Source organism: Sciurus carolinensis, chromosome 2 (assembly GCF_902686445.1).
Source record: "Sciurus carolinensis chromosome 2, mSciCar1.2, whole genome shotgun sequence".
In the NCBI taxonomy this organism is placed as follows: domain Eukaryota; kingdom Metazoa; phylum Chordata; class Mammalia; order Rodentia; family Sciuridae; genus Sciurus; species Sciurus carolinensis.
In genome coordinates this window covers 5,874,569-5,894,646 of record NC_062214.1, presented here as the reverse complement: position 1 = coordinate 5,894,646, position 20,078 = coordinate 5,874,569, and the positions used below count along the sequence as shown (strand labels likewise).

The window sequence follows — 20,078 nt, the reverse complement described above, 5'->3', positions numbered from 1 at the left end:
TAAGACAGTGCTCGTAGTTGGATGAAATCTGATCATCCGTCCTGCGCTGTGTAGGATGCAGGCCCCACTCCTTAACCTCCCTGCCGCTCTGACCTTCTGCAGTCCTCTCAAGTGCCCGCCCTCACTCCCTCTGTCACTTTCGACCTCTCAGATCACCAAGGTCTATTCTGCTTCACTCATGTCAGCAAGTGCTATCATTTGTGATTCCTGTTGCCCAGGGGCCCATCCTGGGGCCTATTTCCCTAGGACCTTGGGAGTGGTTCACTGACTCTCTGAAAGTCCGCTCTGGCCCCGAGGCTGGGTGAATGTGTGAGTAACCCAGTGTTAGAGGCTCAGCCCCTGGATCCCTAGAGAGCCTCTGAATCAGTGGGTCAGTTTATTTCCACTGTACATTCCTGGGACCAGGGATTCGCCAGACGTGGGGCCCAAGCTTCTGCATTCTAGCTGTTTCCCAGGCAAGGCTGGTGCAGGCAGCATTGGTCCATCCCCTGAGGAAGTCTCTCCCCGACCAGGGGGCCGGCCCCTCAGCACCCTACTCCTGCCAGTCTCCAGGGTGAAGCATCTGGCGCTTAGCGGTGCTGGGCTGACACTCCGCAGCGCCGCCGCACTGTCTTCTCTGCCTGGGAAATAACCTTGAACACGATTGTGGTAACAGCTTACCGTTTCCTTTCCCTCAACTCTCTTCTTTATCTCTCCCAGGCCATCTTTGTGCTTCCCAGACCTTCAAGCGCCTCGCTGCCAGCTCTGCCTTCCCAGGTGTATGATGTGCCTGTGCAGAGCCGGGTCCCCTCAGCCCTTAAGGTGAGCCTTGCACGGTGGCCCTGTCCCGGTCCCCCCCAGGCCTGGGCTGAGTCGGGTCTGGGTGTCTCGCAGACAGCTGATTTCAGATTCACCGAGGGAGGCCTTTAGGGGCTTCAGTCCCTAACTCTGAAGGTCACATCACCACTGAGAGGCCAGCTTTGCAGGGCCCAGGCCTACTGGGGAGAACATTGTGGCTACTGGAATTCCAGACATTTAAAAATTTTTATTTTTCATTTGTAATAAATATTTTATGATGTATGTAGACATATACACATATATACTTTTTTTGTGTGTGTGGTGCTGGGGATTGAACCCAGGGCCTTGTGCTTGTGGGGCAAGCACTCTACCAACTGAGCCACATCCCCAACCCACACACATACATTTTTAAGAAATAATATTTTCTTTCTTTCATTTTTTTTTCAGTGCTGGGGATTCAACCCAGGTCTCAGATCATGTTAGGCAAGCACTCAACCACTGAGCTATGTCCTTAACTCCTAAAAAATAATATGCACCACAGTCTTAAGAGCTTAACATTTTACAGTTTTTTTTTTTTTTTTTCTCAGTACTGGGGATTGAACTCAGGGTTGTTTTACCACTGAGCTACATCCCAGCCCCTTTTATTTTTTATTTTGAGACAGGGTCTCGCTAAGTTGCCCAGTCTGGCCTCCAACTTGCGATCTTCCTGCCTCGGCCTCCTGAGTCGCTGGGATTATAGGCGTGTACCCCCACGCCCGGCAAGTTGTTATTGTTTTTTAACTCATTTGCACATTATCTGCACATCAAATTTAAAAAGCATGCTTCGTGTGATGGAAAAACAACTTCACTCCTTTCTCAGCTCTCAGCCTCCAATGCATGTGGAGTCACCTGGCAGCTTTCCCCAATCCTGCTGGCCAGGGCCCGCCCCCAGAGATTCTGCCTTACCAGGTCTGGGCCCAGGCATCAAGACTTTTCAAGGTTCCAGGAGATGCTAAGGTGCAGCCAGGGCTGAGACCAAGGCACTAGTCTAAACAGAATTTGCAGCAGCTCTGTGACTTCCTGGGCACTCAGTCACGGGAAGTCACTTTGGCCTCCCCAGTCGCCACGGGGGCATTTCAACATGCCATCCAGGCAGTGATCAAGTTTGCATTCATTTCAGCCAAAGCTCCTCCCTCCCTTCCTGCCTGCTTGCTGGGCCTGGGCTCCTGCAATGGGACCTATGGATTGACTGGGTCCTCTGCTGGTTCCACATCTCAGGTCTCCATCCCCCTCCTACTCCCTGGGAAGTCTCAGACTCTTTCAGGGTGTCAGGACACAGATAGGGAGAGAAGGCAGAAGAAAGACCCCCGAGCTGGCTTTTCTGGGGACATGGTGCAGGTGCTGAATGCCACCTCTCCTCTGGGGCCGTCCCCACCTCCTAACTGAGCATTGTTCACCTGCAAATCCACTCAGTGAGCAAATGCACCTGCGCAGACTGGTGCCTCCTCCTAGCCCCAGTGCAGGCAGGTCATTTCCAGAGCATCCTCCTGAGAGGCCCTCCCCCATTCCGCCCTGCTGGTGCTCCGCGGCAGTGCCACCCTCGCTGGCTCACAGAAGCCCACATGCTCCCTTGGCCATGATGGAGCAAGGAGCGCCAGAACCTCCCTGGGTGTCGCATCTTAAGTGAAGACGCACCTGCCTGCCTGCCCTCACTCACCTTGCCCTAATCCTGGCCTGTTGGGTCCTGTGTTTGTTTAAATTGTGCACATTTAATTCATCATGACTTTTTGCATTATTTCTGATTTTTGAACATGGGCCTGGATGACTGAGGGATTTGGTGCCCCTGAATACCATATCCAAGGTACGGGCTATGCTTCCTTCACCCTGGTCCTGACCCCAAGGACAGGCCATCATAGCATAACCACACTCTGCTTGGTCATCAGCCTCTCACCTTTAACTCTCCCAAGCCAGAGCCAGCCCCCTGCATCATGACCCCATGTTCAGGGGACACAAGTCAAGGCATCCAAGTGTCCCATTGGAACCCTCAATGCTTCCATTGAGGGCAGCACCCTTCCCCAACACTGGAGGGTCTGCAGGAGACTCAGAGCTTGACTAGACAAAGAAGCCCTCTAACATCTAACTCTTTCCCTCTTTCTTGGCAAAGCTCTCTCGCCTTGCTTTGGCCCTTGGAGCCTATTTTTCACATCCTAATGTACACACATTCTGATTGCTGTACACAACATGTATATAACATAAAACATATGTGTATCTCAAGCCTCTGAAGGAGCTTGGTAGGGGAGTGACAATCGGGTCTTTAAGAAGCACAGCATCTGGCACTCAGTAGGTCTTCAGTGGGATGCACATTTTTCAAATGGGTAATCCAAGTTCTCTTTTTATTGCTCTCATCCCCATATGTAGACACTTCCACTTGGCTTAGTGTGGGGTAGTTAGTAGTCACTCAAAGCATATTTTCAGAATGAAAGTATGAGTGATAGAATTTCTATGCTGAAAAACAAAAACACGTTTTAGGCCCCAGTGTCATTGTTCCTTCTGACTTCTCTGCATCCTAAGGTCAGCTCCCTTTACCTGACTGGCCAATTTGAGCTCAGGTGCCACAGTTACTCTCTGTGGCTCCCCCCAGGCTTTGGTGAAGGAGGCCCCTTGTACACCACCACGTCCACTGTGGGAGGCACGCCCACTGCAGCACGTGGGCTTCTTCCTGAAGAGCACCATGCCGGACAGCCCTAAAGTGTTCAGGGATTTGTTTCTTTCACTGGGAAAAACATTGGCATGTGATGGCAGCCATTAAGAAGGAAAGAACCTAAGTTGTCCTCCTTTGTGGTCTTTCCCCAGGAACCGGAGAAGCAGCAGCTGTACGACATACCGCCCAGCCCCCAAAAGGCAGCACCCTGTCTTCCAGCCAGTCAAGCAGGCGTGAGTATGAAGAGGTGCCGGACTGTGATGCTGTGGAAGTCTAAATGGGAAACTTTGTTAGCTTGATGTGTCTGTCAGCTTTCTGTTGCTGTGACAGAATACCTGAGATAAACAACCGATAAGGAGGAAAAGTTTATTTTGGCTCACGGTTTTGAAGATTGAGCCTCTGATCAGTTGGCATGTTGCTTTGGGCCTGTGGTGGCACAGTACACCATGGAAGGAGCACATGGTAGAGCAAAGTTGCTCACCTCTTGGTAGCCAGAAAGCAGACAGAGGAAGAGGAAGGCACTGGGGTCCTAATATCCCCTTCAAGGGCACATCCCCAGTGATCTCACTTCCTCTAATCAGGCCCCACCTCTTAAAGGTTCCATCACCTTCCAAAGCACCTCCGCCTGGAGAATAAGACTTAACACATGGGCCTCTGGGGGACTTTCTTGATAAAAAAAACAGTATGCAAATTCCTCATAACAAACCTTATTGTATTTTAAACAAAAACCTTAATTGCACTGGAGTTTAGGAACAGGATGAGCTATATGGTAAGGCACTTACTTAACTTCTTCATGCCTGAGTTTCGTATTGCAGAAGTACTGGCAGGATTAAATGGGATAATTCTTACGAAGCACCCAGTAGGGTGGCTGGCACAGCAAGAGCTCAGTGAGTGTTAAATACCTGCTTCTTATGATGAGGGACCTCAGGGCTGCACTGCACTGGAGTGTAGGCAATGGCTTCATTTGAATTCATCATTGGATTCTACCACTTGCGTCCCATGGATGTACTTACGTCCAAAGTTATTGGGAGAAGTCCTACAAAAGAGGTGGCATTTCAGCAGTGCCATGAGTGAAGTAGAAAATTTAGTAGATGGAAAGGAAAGAGTTGGAAGGGCAGTTAGAGTAAAGGGGCCAGTTTGGGCAAAATTAAATATGGTGGTGTGAGTGGCGACCTATAAGCTGGATCTACACACAGAGTGGAAGATGCACAGGGGTTGGTATGTTGGAAATGAAGGGAAAGGAAGCTTAAAAAAGCGGGGAGCAGGATTGTGAGGGGCCTTGAGTGATAACAGTGATGGGGAGCCACTGAAGGGACTGGAAGAGAGGAGGAACAGTCAGACCTCAATGGTGGCTTAAGCCCTCTTTCTATTGTTGTTAACCTGGGCAACTACATGTGGTTCTTCCACAGGACCTTCCGCTGACCCCAGTGATCGCTGTCAGAAGAGAGGGCTACAAAACATTGCCAACCCCTCAGAAATCAGAATGGATTTATGACACTCCAGTGTCTCTAGGAAAGGCCAACGTCAGGAATACGCCTCTAACCAGCTTCGTGGAAGAAGCAGAGCCAAATGCTGCCCCCAATTCAATCTCTACTTTCCACCGACCTCCAGATGGCAGAGCCGGGATCGTCCCTCCACAGCCATGTAAAAATGTGCCCATGCAGAAGAATCTCAGCCTCTCAGAAGTCCCTTCCTACACCTTCCCAGGGCCCAGGGACACATTCTCTTCAGAAGCAAGTGGCAGCTACAAGGTGCCTTCCAGCTTTCTGATTTCCCGAGTGGAGCAGCAGAACACCAAGCCCAACATTTATGACTTCCCTAAAGCAACGCCAAGTGTGTCGCAGGCCGGAAAAGAAATGGGAAAAGCCAAGGAGCCTCCAGAGAACCCCAGGGGCCATAATTCCTCCTGGTCCTCCAGACGAACAACCTCCCTATCTCCAGAACCAGACAGATCATCCATTTCCAGCTCTGACAGCAGAGCCAGCATGGTTTCTTCCTGCTCCTCCATGTCCACTGACTCCTCCTCTACCTCCTCCTTGGAGGAGTCAGTTAAGGAGTTCTCCCTGGACCTGAACTTGGCCAAAGAGACAGTAATGGCCCTACAGCACAAGGTGGTCAGTTCTGCAGCAGGCCTGCTGCTCTTTGTAAGTAGGAAGTGGAGGTTCAGAGACTCTCTGGAGGCCAACATTGATGCGATCCACAGGGCTGCTGACCACATAGAAGCAGCTTTAAGAGAATTTCTGGATTTTGCCCGAGGAGTTTGTGGGTCTACCTGCAACCTCGCTAACAGTCACCTTAGGGCCAGAATTCGAGATCAGCTACAGACAATCTCCAATTCCTACCAGATCCTGCTAGAAGCAAAGGAAAACCTGGACAGCTGCAATTGGTCCCTCGAAGTTCTTGTGACAGACAAATTTCAAAACAACCCCGATGACCTTGAGAAGTTTGTCACGGTGGCACGGATAGTTCCAGAAGATGTCAAGAGGTTTTCCTCCATTGTCATTGCCAATGGGAGATTGCTTTTTAAGCAGAACTTTGAAAAAGAAGAGACCACCCAGTTGGTCCCAAATGCAGAATTTATGTGTGAAAAATGCATCCAGCTTCCACAAAGAGAAACAGAATCATACCAAAGGAATGATCCTTTTAATAAACCAAGGGAAAGTGCCCAGTCCCCTGAACTAGTTAAGAAAAATGGGACAAGTGCCTGTGAACAGGTGAGTTCAGATGTCCAAGGGGCATAGAGCAGGTCTCCCAACGAGCTGGCCTGGGGCCGTCATCACTAAGCAAGGTGCCGAGAATCTCTACCCTTAACCTTTAGGTTCTGGAGACAAAGATTCCATTTCCCAGAAAAAAAAAATGCATGAAAGCAAACTTCTTGATAAAATCTTGTTGGATTTTAATATTAAGTCAGATAGATCAGCATATTTTGACTTCCTCTAAACAATTTTGGGGGTTCAGGTTTACCTAGAATTAAGAAAGGATTTTTAAATTTTCAAAAAAATGTTAAAGTTTTAAATCTTGCCACTGAGTGTCCCCGTGTTTTTGAAAATTACACATTTAGTCATCATCGGCTTGTTTCTTGGAAAAAGAAGGGCCACTCAAACAGCCTTGTGTTTTTGTTGTTTTGGTGGTGCCGAGAGGTGAAGCAAGGGCCCTGTGCAGACTAGGCAGGCGCTCTGCCAACTGAGCTCCGTCCCCAGCTCCCGAACCTTCTTCTGAGTTGTTCATGGTCCCATGGGCCTCCAGACCCCAGTCACTCTTAGAAACTCTTTGTGGGTGCCTTTAGGCCTCACAGAAAGAGGACCTTGAGTTCAGGGTTGCAGTCGGGAGGCCCCGTAGATCCTGAGGGCTGCGTGGAGATGGTTTGGCCCTTGGCTCCCAGCCTTGGGGTTCTGTTGACTTGCCTGGTGATGTAACAGCTTTAACACATTCTAGAAATTTAAATATTTTTAATTTCCATGTAATTTTTCAAACCACATGGTTCATCCCATTAGGCCTTGTTGGTCAGCCTTGGGCTGCCAAAGTCGCCTTTGGTTGACAACAAGTGTTGGTAGCAGAACCGTGAACAGCAGGACAGGTAGGAGTTCTCGAGCATCAGCCTGAACTGACGCGGCTGTGGAGTAACAAAAACCATCCAAGTTGGTGACTTGAGGGGATTTTATTTTTCAGACGTTACCTAACCTAGAAGAAAAAGAAACATCCATCTTGGAACAAAAGTTATATGAAAACAAAGACTTGGGCACAACGGTAAGCTGTCTTGGTCACTCTGCGACACCTTGATGACACACTTGGTCCCCAGAGACATCTCATCATGCTATGGCAATCTTACCCTATAGCCAGGACCCACTTGGGGGAGATCTGGTTTCCCCTCCTCCTCCTCCTCCTTTTTCTTCTTTCAGTAGGGAAACCCTAGAGCTTAGTGTGTTCGGTGACCCTTAACCCTGCCCACCAGGAAAAACTGCAAGTTTATCATGGGTGGGACCAAAATGGCATTCGATAGCATGGTCACATTCTCTGTGATGTTATCTATTCATGCTTCCAATTACTGCAACAACAACAAAACCCACTTTGGTTTGGGGTTTGTGTCTTCAACACCTCTTTGACATCTACTTCTTTTTTAAAATCAAAGACGTTATCATTGTGCAATAAGCACAATGCTTATCTTCCATTTGTGACCAATGACAATAGTTTTCCAACTCCCAATTTTAAAACTTTCCTTTAAATTATTAAAGTAAAAACAATGGGTCCATTTCAAAACTCAGTATGAAGGAGTAGCTGTCAAGAGCAAGAAAGAGTAACTCGGGCTGGCTGTGAAGGTCGTCTTTGAATTACTAATGCTTGGGAAACAGTGAACCAGTTCAACAACCCAGATTAAGGGGCATGTCAGGAGTGGGGGCGAGGGCAGACCTGTCCCGTGATGCGGGCAGAGAGGGGGTGAGGGCAGACCTGTCCAGTGATGTGGGCAGAGAGGGGGTGAGGGCAGACCTGTCCAGTGATGTGGGCAAAGTCATGTGGCTTCTCAGAGGCGAAGTGGGCAAGAACCCAGGCTCAGTCACCCACCCCCAAACACTGAGTGTCGGACCTTCTGTGTTGGTAAAGGTTGTGCTGTCCTGTTTGAGACCGAGGATGCCTTAGACCAGAGGTCAACCAACATGAGAGTGCATCACAGTCACTTGCAGGACTTGCCGAAACACCAAAGACTGGGTCCCACACCAAGTTCTGATTCAGTGGGTGAGGGCGGGGCCTGAGAATCTGCATTCCTGACAAGCCCCCAGCTGCTGCTGCTGCTGCTGCTGGTCCAGGGGCCACACCTGGAAAGCCCCTGTTTACACTGGCAGTGCTTCCTCAGTGGGGGTAGGGATGCCATTGGCCACAGGGGACCATGCTCCATGGGTGGGATGCCCACACACTGCCTGCAGCTGCCTCTCCACAATGCGGCCACCAGAACCACCTCCACATGTCCCACGCCCAAGTTAGGAGCGCGGTACTCGACCTTTACCTGCAGTTGATACTTTCAAGCTAGATTTCTTGGTTCATGCTGCCCATGCTTCTGCCTCTGCCTCCCTCTCATCCTCCCTGGTCCCAGAGTCCTTGTAACCAATACCCCGTCCTCTTTTCACTTCATACTAAAAAATGATCATTGTTCTCATTTTCCAAATGTGAAATCATAAAGATGAATAGATTTCTTCAAGTACACCTCATTCCTGACTCCCCCTCCACCAGCCTCGGGGGAGCCCCTCTGAAATTCACTCTGTGGGTCCTTTCTGACTGAGTGCTGCTGAAAGCAGATGAGAAAGGGCAGAGCTGAAGGAGGAGAGAATGCCAAACTTTGCCATTTTACTGTGAGCCCCAGCTTAATTTGCTCATTAAATGGCCCTAGCAGCCTCTGTTCTGAGTTCACTTTCCTCACTTATAAAATAACAAAGGAGGGCTGGGGTGTATGTAGCTCACTGGTAGAACACGTGGCCAGCTTGTGTAGAGGTCCTGGCTTCGATCCCCAGCATGCAAATAATAAAACTAGGCTTAAAAAAACCCAAATCTTCCTTGGACTTCTACCCAGGAAAACCACCACCAGCTCAGGTTAGGTACTGAGAATCCTCTGATGGCATATTGTCCTTGGAGAAATGTTGATCCCATTTTCCTGAAAGTAAAATTTTGACAAAACCTTATTAGCCAACAAGACAAGCACTTTCATATTAAGGCAGGCAGGTCAGTATATTTGATCCCTTTGGGTGTACCTCTGATATTGGAATTAGAAAGGATTTGTAAATGTCTTAAAATCTATTGTTTGGGCAAATTCTTTAAATCTCGCCATCAAGTTTCTAGCTTTTTGTTGTTGTTATTGTTTTACTTTTCTGTTTCCTTTTATTTTTTTCTTTCCACATTTTTTATTGGTGCATTATAAGCACACATAATGATAGGATTTGTTGTTCCATCTTCCTGCTTGCACATAATTGTTTTGTTTTTTGGTGCTGGGGGTCAAACCCAGGGCCTTGCACACGTTAAGCACGTGCTCCATCACTAAGCTACATCCCCCAACTCCGTTTTACACTTTTGAAAGTTATACATTTAGTTATTGTAAGCATGTCCCTTAGAATGGGTTTCTTATGGTTTACTCGATGGTGGAATACAATTATACATATATATTATACATATATACATTATAATTATACATATATACATATATATATTATGTACTATAACACATAAGATTACAAATACGATGTTTTAATATATGCAACGGTGCTTTGAAAACATTAATGGTATTTTGTTCAGATGTCCCAAAGAAAACTGTGCCTTTTCTTCTAAAAGGCCTTGCAAATCAAGCAAAAATAGGAAAGAGAAGACACCCGCAGTCTGCTGATCCATCTGTCTCTACCTACTTTCTTCCTCTCTTCTCTAGAACCCCGGCTCTCTTACGCATCAGCCTCTGAGTCAGCAGCACCCCGGGAGGAAGGTGCACCTCTCTGAACACTGCCGCCTCTATTTTGGGGCGCTCTTCAAAGCCATCAGTGTATTCCACAGCAGCCTCAGCAACAGCCAGCCTCCAGAGATCTTTATCACTCAGAGCAAGCTGGTCATCATGGTGGGGCAGAAGCTGGTGGACACGCTGTGCAAGGAGACCCAGGAGAAGGATGTGCGCAATGAGATCCTCTGTAGCAGCAGCCACCTTTGCGGGCTGCTGAAGGACTTGGCACTGGCCACCAAGAATGCAGTTCTCAACCCGAGCCCTGCAGCCCTGAGGCACCTCCAGGCTGAGGCCAAGAAGCTGGAGCATCACACACGGCAGTTCAGAGGGACGTTGGATTGAGGCCATGCTGTCTCCTCCCTCAGATTACTTCTTAGCTTCTCCACACAACCTGGGCAACTCTGTCCCCTGGGGAAAGTCACAGAGCATACACGGATGGGCCACGACAGCCACTGTGCCCAGAGCCATAGTACCAAGCAGCTGAGCAACTTCAGGACACTGGCTTACCCCCAGGGGGCAGGAAAGAGAGTCGGGTGTTAAGTAAGGATCTTATGAGGTGGACATGCCGTCCAGGGTATACAGGGTCACTGTTGGAAGTAATGTCATAGAAGTCATTTCTTTTAATGTTGGTTAAATATGTGTGTGGTTTACATTCACTCATTCAACACTTATTTATTGGGCACTGACTGTAAGTCAAGTTCTAGGGCTGGAGACACAGCAGCGTGTCAGTGGCCATGTCCTCACAAAGCTCACAGGCCAATAGCAAAGACAGATGATAAAGGGATTAAGAAACGCATCCACAGGGGCTGGGATGGTGGCTCAGTGGCAAAGCACGCACCCAGCATGTGTGAGGCCCCCCACATAAAAAAATAAAATAAAGACATTGTGTCCATCTACAGCTAATACACACAATCTACAATAAATGAGATGCAGGGAGAAAATAAAGTCCAGGAAGACAAAGGAGCTTAATTTCAAAAGATACATTTCTGTTGCATCCATTAGAAATGTAAGAAGTTTTTTTTTTTTTCCATTTTGGATTGAATTAATTCCATAAGGTTGGTACAAGTTGTGTATGTTTCTTGCACCAAAAGTGTATTTTTTTGCTCTCTTTTCTTACTGTGGTTAGACACATGTTATATATTTGCCACACACTTTCTGTTGTGTTCCCTATTAACTTATTTTGTATATTGTAGATTCTGTATTGAGAAGTTCTACTGCTCAATTAGGAAAAGTTTATATTTCAACAGTTTCAACTCTGTTACAGTAATAATATTTAAATATAACCATGAATTTAAGCATCACTTTCAGCAATCCTTTGGGAGTCTTTGGTCCACGTCACCTGGTTCTGGTCCCAAAGTCAAGCCCTTGATGTTTATACTTTTGTCCTTCAAAGCTTCTCGCTGAAGTCTGCAGGCAGATGCCATAGAGGTCACCTTTTAGGCATCAGATCAGCACTGCAGCACAAAGCCATCAGCTGGGGGGTGCAGACAGGAAGGTGTGGTGTGGACAAGATACCCATCGCTGGTCACCGACATGGAAGTGACACTAAGCTCTCCTTCTGTCAAACCACCACCTCTTCCTCCCCTTGCAGCTGAGTCTTTCCGCTCATGTTGCTATGGTTACATCATGCTTTCAATCCCAGGAAAGGTCTGTGTTTTCCACATGCACCTCAGCCGCATAACACCTTCCTAGCCTGGAAATAGCATCTCCAGCTGAGTCCCCTGCAGTGGTACCCAGTCCAGCTGCTATCTGCTCCTCTGTACTTGGTGGGCTCTTTAAAGATATTCATTGTACAAAGCTGACTGGTTTTTTTTGAGTTAGTTTCTGGACCCTAAAAGGAAAACTCCCACTTTTGTGAGACTTGTCTCTGGGGCTGAACAGAGACCCATGAGGGCCACATTCTTTGAACTACAGAACCTTCATCAGTTGGGATTGTTTTAAGTCAGTTTTTTCACTGCTGTCACCGTAAGACCTGAAAAGAACAGTTAGAGGAGGAAAAGTTTACTTGGGGCTAACAGTTTCAGAAATCTCAGTCCATAGAAGGCCAGCTCCATTCCTCAGGGCCTGAGGTGAGGCGGAACATCACAGCAGATGAGTGTGGCAGAGGGAAGCAGCTCAGGATGTGGAACCAGGAAGCAGAGAGAAAGTCCTGCTCAGCAAGGACAAAATATGCACCCCAAGGCCATGCCCCCAGGGACCCACTTCCTCCAGTCACTGCATTCCTGCCTGCGGCTACCACCCAGTTCATCCCTGACAGGGGATTAACGCACTGGGTAGGTTAAGGCTCTCATAACACAATCACTTCCCCTCTGAACTTTCTTGATTTTTCTCACATGTGAGCTTTTGGGGGATACCTAATATCTACACCATAACAGGGATTCTGATTTCCAAATGATGGAAAACCATATCTAGTCTGTCTTAAACAATAGAGGAAATTTATTGACTTAAATGTCTTCAAATAATCTGGGGCAGAATGGTTGTACAGCCAATGGAGGGTTGGAGCAGGATTAGCCAAGTCGAGGTCGAGTTAATCCTGTATCATAGTTTTGGACAAAACATTTCCCAAATATTCAACATGTCTACATGCAGAGCAGAGTAGAATCTGACCCAAAGATTAAGGTGAAGAGGACAGACTGACAAGACATTCCTCCTGTTCTAGTCACCCATGGGACATCTGCAGACCCCAGAGAAGAGCAAGTATTCTTCATGTCCCTGAAGAGTAACCTAGGCAACTGTTATTATTATTACAACCCACACATCAGAGGTATGATCTACAGCAAAACCAGGAGGGAACAAAAAATACACTGCCCAGCTGTGTGGGCTCCAAAATTAGTGACTTTTTAAAAGTCAACTAAAAGCAGTGAAGCTAGAAGATTTATTTAGGATTTCTACAAGATTCAAAGGAACAGCTCTATCAAGAACTGTGAAGTGTCCAACGTTTTATACCACTTATTTTAGTTAGCTGATGTGTTACTGTAACAAATATTTGACAAGAACAACATAGATAAGGAAAAGTTTATTTGGGTTTACTGTTTCAGAGGTTCAGTCTATGGTCAACCCAACTGTATAGCTCTGGGCCTAAGATGTTGCAGAACATCATGATGGAAGGGTGTGGCCAAGGAAAGCAGCTCTGATTTTGGCAGCCAGAAGGGGGGAGAGAGAGAGAGAGAGAGAGAGAGAGAGAGAGAGAGAGAGAGAGAGAGAGAGAGAGAGAGAGAGAGAGAGATCCACTTATTGGGGACAAAATAAATACCCAAAAGGCCCCTCCTCCTTTGACCTCCACAGGCCTTACCTGCCTATGGTTACCATCACATTAATCTACATCGGTGAATTAATCCACTATTAGGTTACAGCTCTCATAATCAAGTCATTTCACCTCTGAACGGTCTTGCATTTTTTTGCATGTGAGCTTTTGGGGACACCTTGTATCTAAACCATAACATGACATGAAATTAACAAATTGGCTTGCCTAGATTCCATGGATACTGACAGAAGACATGAGATTTTGGTATCAAAGACTGTGTCAGTGGTCCCTAAGACAAGCTCAGGTCTAATGAGTTGCTAGGAGGACTCACAGAATGCAGAACAGGATTGTACAAATAGCTCTGATTTTTTTTACTGAAAGGACAGAAGGTAAAATCAGCAAAAAAAGAAGAGGCAACAGGGTGAAATGCAGGGGGACAGACACAAGCCTCCAGAGTCCTCCCCCAGTGCAGTGACAAGGGACACACTCGATTCCCCCAGCAAGGAGCATTTGACAGCACATGTGAGGAGTTGCCAACTTTGGACGCTGGTGAGAGTCACAGCTCCTGGTGTTATTATCAGGGGCTGATCACATAGGCAACCTCTGCCTGACACACATACCTGGTTTCCAAACTCTCAGAGGAAAGCAGATGTTGAGAACAAACCACACTGTCCACACAACTCAGGTGCAGTGAACCTTTCTTATTCATTCTGGGGTTGGTGGGGAACCCTCCTGAGTTCCAAGTACCCACGTGCCAGTCGAAAGTCAATGTTGCAGGCATTATGCCTTCCTAAGGATGCTGGGCAGAGCTGCCACATGGACTCCTATCTGCACAGACCTGAGAATCTCTCAGCGCCATAAGAAGTTTCACCTTCACACCACGTTCCTTCATCCTTCAAGTACAGTGGGTGATGCAGAGATGGGCTCAGGTATAGGTCGTGCACACTTGGGTCTGTGTCAAAGCAGAGGAACCATCAGAACAGGAATCCCCAATCTCTTATAGGGGGCTCTAAGCAGAGCTGACCAAGCATCACTAGAGGAAGTATTGTCTTTATTACATCGGAAGCAGAAAAGCCTGGTGCTCTGGAAGGAGGCACTATCTCCCCATTCCAAGGCTATTGGCTAACAACATCCTTGAAAAGATAGTCTAGGACAAAATACCAGGTCCTCTGCTCAGAGGTGCAAAGGGCAGGATAGGGGGTGTAGCTCAGGGGTGAAGCGCCTGCTTAGCATGTACAAGGCCCTGGGTTCCACCCCCAGCACCGCAAAAACACAAAAGTAGAACAAAATGATATAAAAGGGAATGGTGTATGGAAACGAAAAGCAGTTATGGAGAACTTCCAATACAACCCCCTAGCAAAAGTCAGCAATGTTGTTAGAAGAAGGAGAGACTGCTGCACAGAGGCAAACCACAAGTTTTTATTGCAGTGGACAAATTTTTTTTACACAATGATGCATAACAGCAGCACATACTTATTGAGTGATTACTATTAAAGCACTGTTCTAGCCTCAAATGCTTTAGCTCAGTCCTAAGTGACAGAATCTCAAAAAATAATGATGGGTCCTATTTTTCTCCTCCTGCTTTTTTTTTTTTTTTTTCCTTAAGATGAATTCAAACCAAGGACCCTGGTCAACAAAGTGCAAAGCCATTGGGTACGAAGTGATGAAAAGTGCTGCCCTTCGCTAAACGTGTTTCCTTCCTTTTTTTGAAAGAGTGGTTATGGGGTGTGTTTCCACTGGTTAATTTAATAGGATAATTGCTTCTGGAAAAACATCTAATAGAGTTACACATATATTTTCAGTTCTGCGATTTTTTTTTTTTTTTTTTTTTTGCTAAATATTTGTGTCTCATGCCCAGAATTCTGTACCATTTCCTCCCAAGGAAGGAAGAGGAAATGGTGGGTAGGGTGGTGGTGGGGGTGGTGATAGCAAGTTAACCTCAATTATGTTAAATTCATCAAGAGGATGGACGTGGTGAGGAGACCACTTAAGAGATCTTCCAGTGTGACAAGCCCCGTGGAGTCATGCTGCTGGAACTAGGTTTGGTTTTTTTAAATAAAACATCCTTTTAAAAAATTGTGTTTTTACCTGTGTACACCAATCTACAAAAGTGCCATTGATGTATGTACTTATATGTCCGAGCTATCTGCTAACCCTGTTTTCCCTTCATCCATTCCTTTAACAAGTACATTGAACACCTCCTGCTTGTCCAGGTCTGCTGAGCTCTAGAGATGCTGCAGGGAACAAAGCAAATGCTTGCACCACGCAACTGTCACTCCATGGCAGTGGGGTGCTGGGGGGCACCAGGGCCAGGACAGTACCTGAGTCACCCTCCCAAGATGCAACAGGTAAAGGACCCCAAAACACTTGGTAATAAAGAGAAATAGTATTTTGATGCTTCTGCCCTCCTTTTTCCTTGTTCCTTTTTCTTTTTTAGTGCTGGGGATCAAACCCCAGGCCTTGGGCATGCCAGGCAATCACTCAACCACTGAGTGACATACATCCCTAGCACTGATGGAGTTCTTTTTTTTTTTAACAAACCAAAATCAATGCAGAAAAACCATGGTAAACAAGAAATCAAAACTGCAATATATAATACGATATGGAGGTGGTAAGTGCAGTGAAGATAATGAAGGAGCAGAGGGGCCATGGGATGGAGGAGCACTCTTTCAGATGGAAAGTTTAGGGACAATCTCCTTGAGAAGTGGACCCACAAATAGAGTGCTGAGTCACTCCAGGGAGTTAGCCGGGCAAGCATCTGGGATTCAGAGATCACCCCCAAGAAGGATCAGCAATTACAGGGCTCAGGAGGAGAAGGAGAGGGAGGTCCATGTGGCTGGGACCTAGGAAGGGAAAGAAGAGTGGCCACATGACCTAGGAATGGGAGCCAGTGCCAATTTACGGAAGGCCTTATACATTCCTAGAATATTGTATTTCCCTAACACTGGGAATTGAAAGTAATTCTTGTTTGGAGTTATCTCAGTAATCATTCAATTTTCCACTTTATTTTAACCTTCTTTTGGAACCCCTCCTAAGTGGGGCCTGAAATGAGAGCTGTAAAACTTCCTAAAAATTCTAATACATAGTTATTTTTTTATGCTCACTCTTAAAGTGAGTTACTTACTCTACATGACTTATTTTTCCAGACAAAATGTTAAACTGAAGCTATGGAAAAACACCTGAGTAGAAGTCTCAGGAAATCAAACTCCTAATGGTTTAAATATCTGAAATACGTGAGAACTAGTGTCCCAGCATTTGAAGTACCGGCTCATAGCTGGGTTCCAGCAGCCGGTGAGTGGAATACATGTATGCCCTGTGCAACGACTCACATGCACCAACAGATATTTTGTCCTATCAAGTTATCAAACAGATCCAATGGCTCCAAAATGGTTAAGAAACACTGTTTTCACCTCACTGTGGTCACCATTAGGACCTCTGGTAATAGTACCTGTGCTCCTACTCCTCAGCCCTGCCTTTTTAATCTCCTCGTGTGTTAGTCAGATTTTTCACTGCTGTGACCAAAAGACCCCACAAGAACAATTAGCGGAGGAAAAGTTTATTTGGAGCTCACAGTTTCAGAGGTCTCAGTCTATAGACAGTGGGCTCCATTCCTCAGGGCCAAAGATGAACATCATGACGGAAGGGTGCAGCAGAGCGAAGCAGCTGGGGACATGGCACTAACAAGCAAAAGTGACAAGTGCTCAACAAGAACAAAATTTATACCCCAAAGGCACCGCTCCAGACACAGCCTACCTGCCTACAGTGACCACTCAGTTAACGCCTATCAGGAGACTAATGTGCTGATTAGGTTAAGGCTCACATGAGCCAGTCATTTCACTTCTGAACTAAACTTCCTTCCTTCCTTTCCTTCCCTTCTTCCCTTCCTTCCTTCCTTCCCTCCTTCCCTTACTTCCCTCCTTCTCTTCCTTCCCTCCTTCCCTTTCTTCCCTCCTTCCCTTCCTTCCCTTCTTCCCTCCTTCCCTTCCTTCCCTCCTTCCCTTCCTTCCCTTCTTCCCTCCTTCCCTTCCTTCCCTCCTTCCCTTCCTTCCTTCCCTTCCTTCCTTCCTTCCCTCACTTCCCTTCTTCCCTCCTTCCCTCCTTCCCTTCCTTCCCTCCTTCCCTTCCTTCCTTCCTTCCCTCCTTCCCTTACTTCCCTCCTTCCCTCCTACTCTTCCTTCCCTTCCTTCCTTCCCTTCCTTCCTTCCTTCCCTCCTTCCTTTCCGGGCATTTCAACCCAGAGGTGCTTAAACACTGAGCCAAATCCCCAACCCTTTTTTATATTTTATTCAGAGACCGGGTCTGAATAAATTGCTTAGGGCCTTGCTAAATTACCTCTGTCTCCTGAGCTGCTGAGATTACAGCTGTGTGCCTCACCTTTTGAACTTTCTTGCATTGTCTCACACACAAGCTTTTGGGAGACACCTGGTATCTAACTACAAGACTTAATACAAGTTTGTATCTTCAAAATGACAACAATTCCATGTTTAGAGGATGCAGCACAAGAATTCCAACTCATCCCCACAACAGACCAGTGTCCATCTCCTTTAGAACAGTAAGGACGAGATTTTCGAGCCCTGAGTAGGCAGTGTCGGGGACCCTTGCCGGCCTGAAGCAGCCATGAAGATGGATGTCACCCCTCAGCAACCCTTAAGATTAAGGGATCAAAGACTCTGGGGGTAGGGGATGAGACAGGGATTTAGGATAGAGAAAAAGATACACCAAGTTTTGAAGGAAACTCCCACAAACCATTGAGATGCAGAAAGCACAGCTGTAAATCTCAAGCAACCTGCCCGGGACCACATTCTGGTGAAATGAGGGAAAGGTGCAAGTAAAGAAAAAAACTGATGCAAAATTATGCAGCTCCACCCTGCCTCCTCCTCCAGTCCACCCCTGCTAATACTAACCCCCGCACCACCAGGTACCTTGTGGTCTGTCCACCTAGAGATGGTCCACTTCTTCCTTGAGTATGTATTTCTTGGTTTACCCCAAAGGCATCTCTCTTTTGAGACTGCCCCCCACCAATATGTATCTACTTTCTTAAAAAAAAAAAAAAAAACCTGTCTATGCCTTTAGGGGGGGCCAGGAAAGGGGACACTGGTTTTACTAGAGGACAGTGAATTTTGATTTTTCTTCAGCATGATTTCATTCTTCCTTTTGCTTCAAATCCACAGCTTGACAAGATCCAAGGATCCCTGTAAGGAAATACGCTCTATTGGTTCTTTCAACACAGGCAGTGGAAGAGGAGGCCAACAATAATCACACCTGCTGGTGTGGCTGGGAGAACCAAATGGCTCAAGTCACATGCATGTGGCACTTGACATGGCAACCAACTCTCAGCGGAAAATTGTTGCTACTGATGACAATAAACCACACAAATTTTAGATGTGTGTAAAAACAAAGTTGCCTAGAGACCCATATTCTAAAAGAGGAAACTGAGGAGGAAGAGAGACCTCCAGCTGCCGGAGCTTTACTGGTGTACCACTGACATGATGCTGCTGTGCTTTCTCCAGTGGGCACTCCAGTAGAGGCTGGGGTCATTCTGGGGATATAGCTTGAGGCTGCTGGAAGCCACGCTAGATGCTGCTCAAGTCTTTCAGTGCAAGGATTCAGAAAGAACTCAAGCCAAGGGTTCTAAAATTCTCACAGTTTTAGGGTCTGCCCAAACTCTTCTCCGAATGAGTCTGTACTTTTTTAATTGAGGAAATGTATCTTGAGTATGCCAGTGACCTTTCTAGGCAGGGGGGTACAATGGGAATAATGTCATAAACCAATAGACCTACCGATGAAAGGGTTTGTTTTAATTCTCAGTCATTACAGTAACAGATACCCCAAGCCTACAGACCTCGAATTTTTTTACATTCACATATTTTCTGGGCACCTGTGGTTAAGTGGGAACTATTTTCAACATTTTTGATTTAATTAAGGTCAACAGGGTAACTTCCAACATGGAGGTCTGCCTTATGACAGTGGACATGCTTTCCACCATTCCTAACGACGTAAGGAATAAATGATTAGGAGTTTGACAGCAATCATGAATTCTGGCAAAGGTTTGGTAAGGGATTTGTGTTCTCATTACAGATAGAATAAAGCCTGTCTCTTGTGTGTGTGTGTGTGTGTGTGTGTGTGTGTCAATTATAAATGCTTCTTTTTTTTAACTTTTATTTTTTCATTAACTTTTTTTGACATTGATTTTTTAAAAATTCTTTTCATACATGTATATGGGGTAATAAAGCGTCTCAGTCTACCATCCTTCCCATCCCCACCCGCCTCGCCCTCCGCTCTGTGCAATCCAGAGATCCTCCATTCTCCCCTAAGCCCCTCCATATCTGCTTCTTGTTACCTGAAAAAAGAGCAGGGGTTTTAGGAGACTGCGAGTGGAACCATGAACGCGCCCACCGCACGCTCAGCCGCACGCACGGCAAAGTCAGAAACTTCGGGGCCTGAAAGGACTGTACTCCCCCAGAATCTGCAGTAACATCAGTTTCTCGAGGCAGCCAGGTCACAGCTGGTGCTCAACAAAGCCCTTTTAAACACCCCGATGTTAACTGAAACGGAAGGTCCGTCCATGGGCGCCCTTGGTATGCCCGCTCCTCCAGCCGCTCGCAGTCACACACGCTGCTCTGGACGCCTGAGTCACCAGTCCTCGCCGCCTCCCGCGGCGTGGGCGAGCGATTCCCATTGCGCAGCAGAAAGGCAGGGACCCCGAGAAACAGGAAGGGCCCCGCCGCGGCCGCTCTACAATCCCGCTGCGCCCGCCCGAGGCCACGCCCTGCTCCCGGCGACGCTCTCCGTGGCAACCGGCGCTTGGCAACGGCTCCCGCAGCCTCGCGCGGCGGCTCCGCCCCGCGCCGCTGCGTCACGAAAGGCGTGTTGCGTCACCGTGGCGCGCCGGAAGTGGCTGCAGCTTC

At 47.1% G+C, this 20,078-nt stretch overlaps 1 protein-coding gene across 1 annotated transcript in view; it reads left to right on the top strand.

Moving 5' to 3' along the window:
* The window catches only part of Cass4 (Cas scaffold protein family member 4), a 32,865-nt gene extending 21,649 nt beyond the window's left edge, over positions 1–11,216 (top strand). Inside the window, exons 3-7 of the mRNA XM_047535371.1 lie at positions 700–801; positions 3,610–3,690; positions 4,867–6,171; positions 7,127–7,204; positions 9,861–11,216. Of these exons, the coding sequence (XP_047391327.1) occupies positions 700–801; positions 3,610–3,690; positions 4,867–6,171; positions 7,127–7,204; positions 9,861–10,268 (1,974 nt within the window). The 3' untranslated portion in view covers positions 10,269–11,216. The remainder of the gene's footprint in view (positions 1–699; positions 802–3,609; positions 3,691–4,866; positions 6,172–7,126; positions 7,205–9,860) is intronic.
* Positions 11,217–20,078: the final 8,862 nt, after the last annotated feature.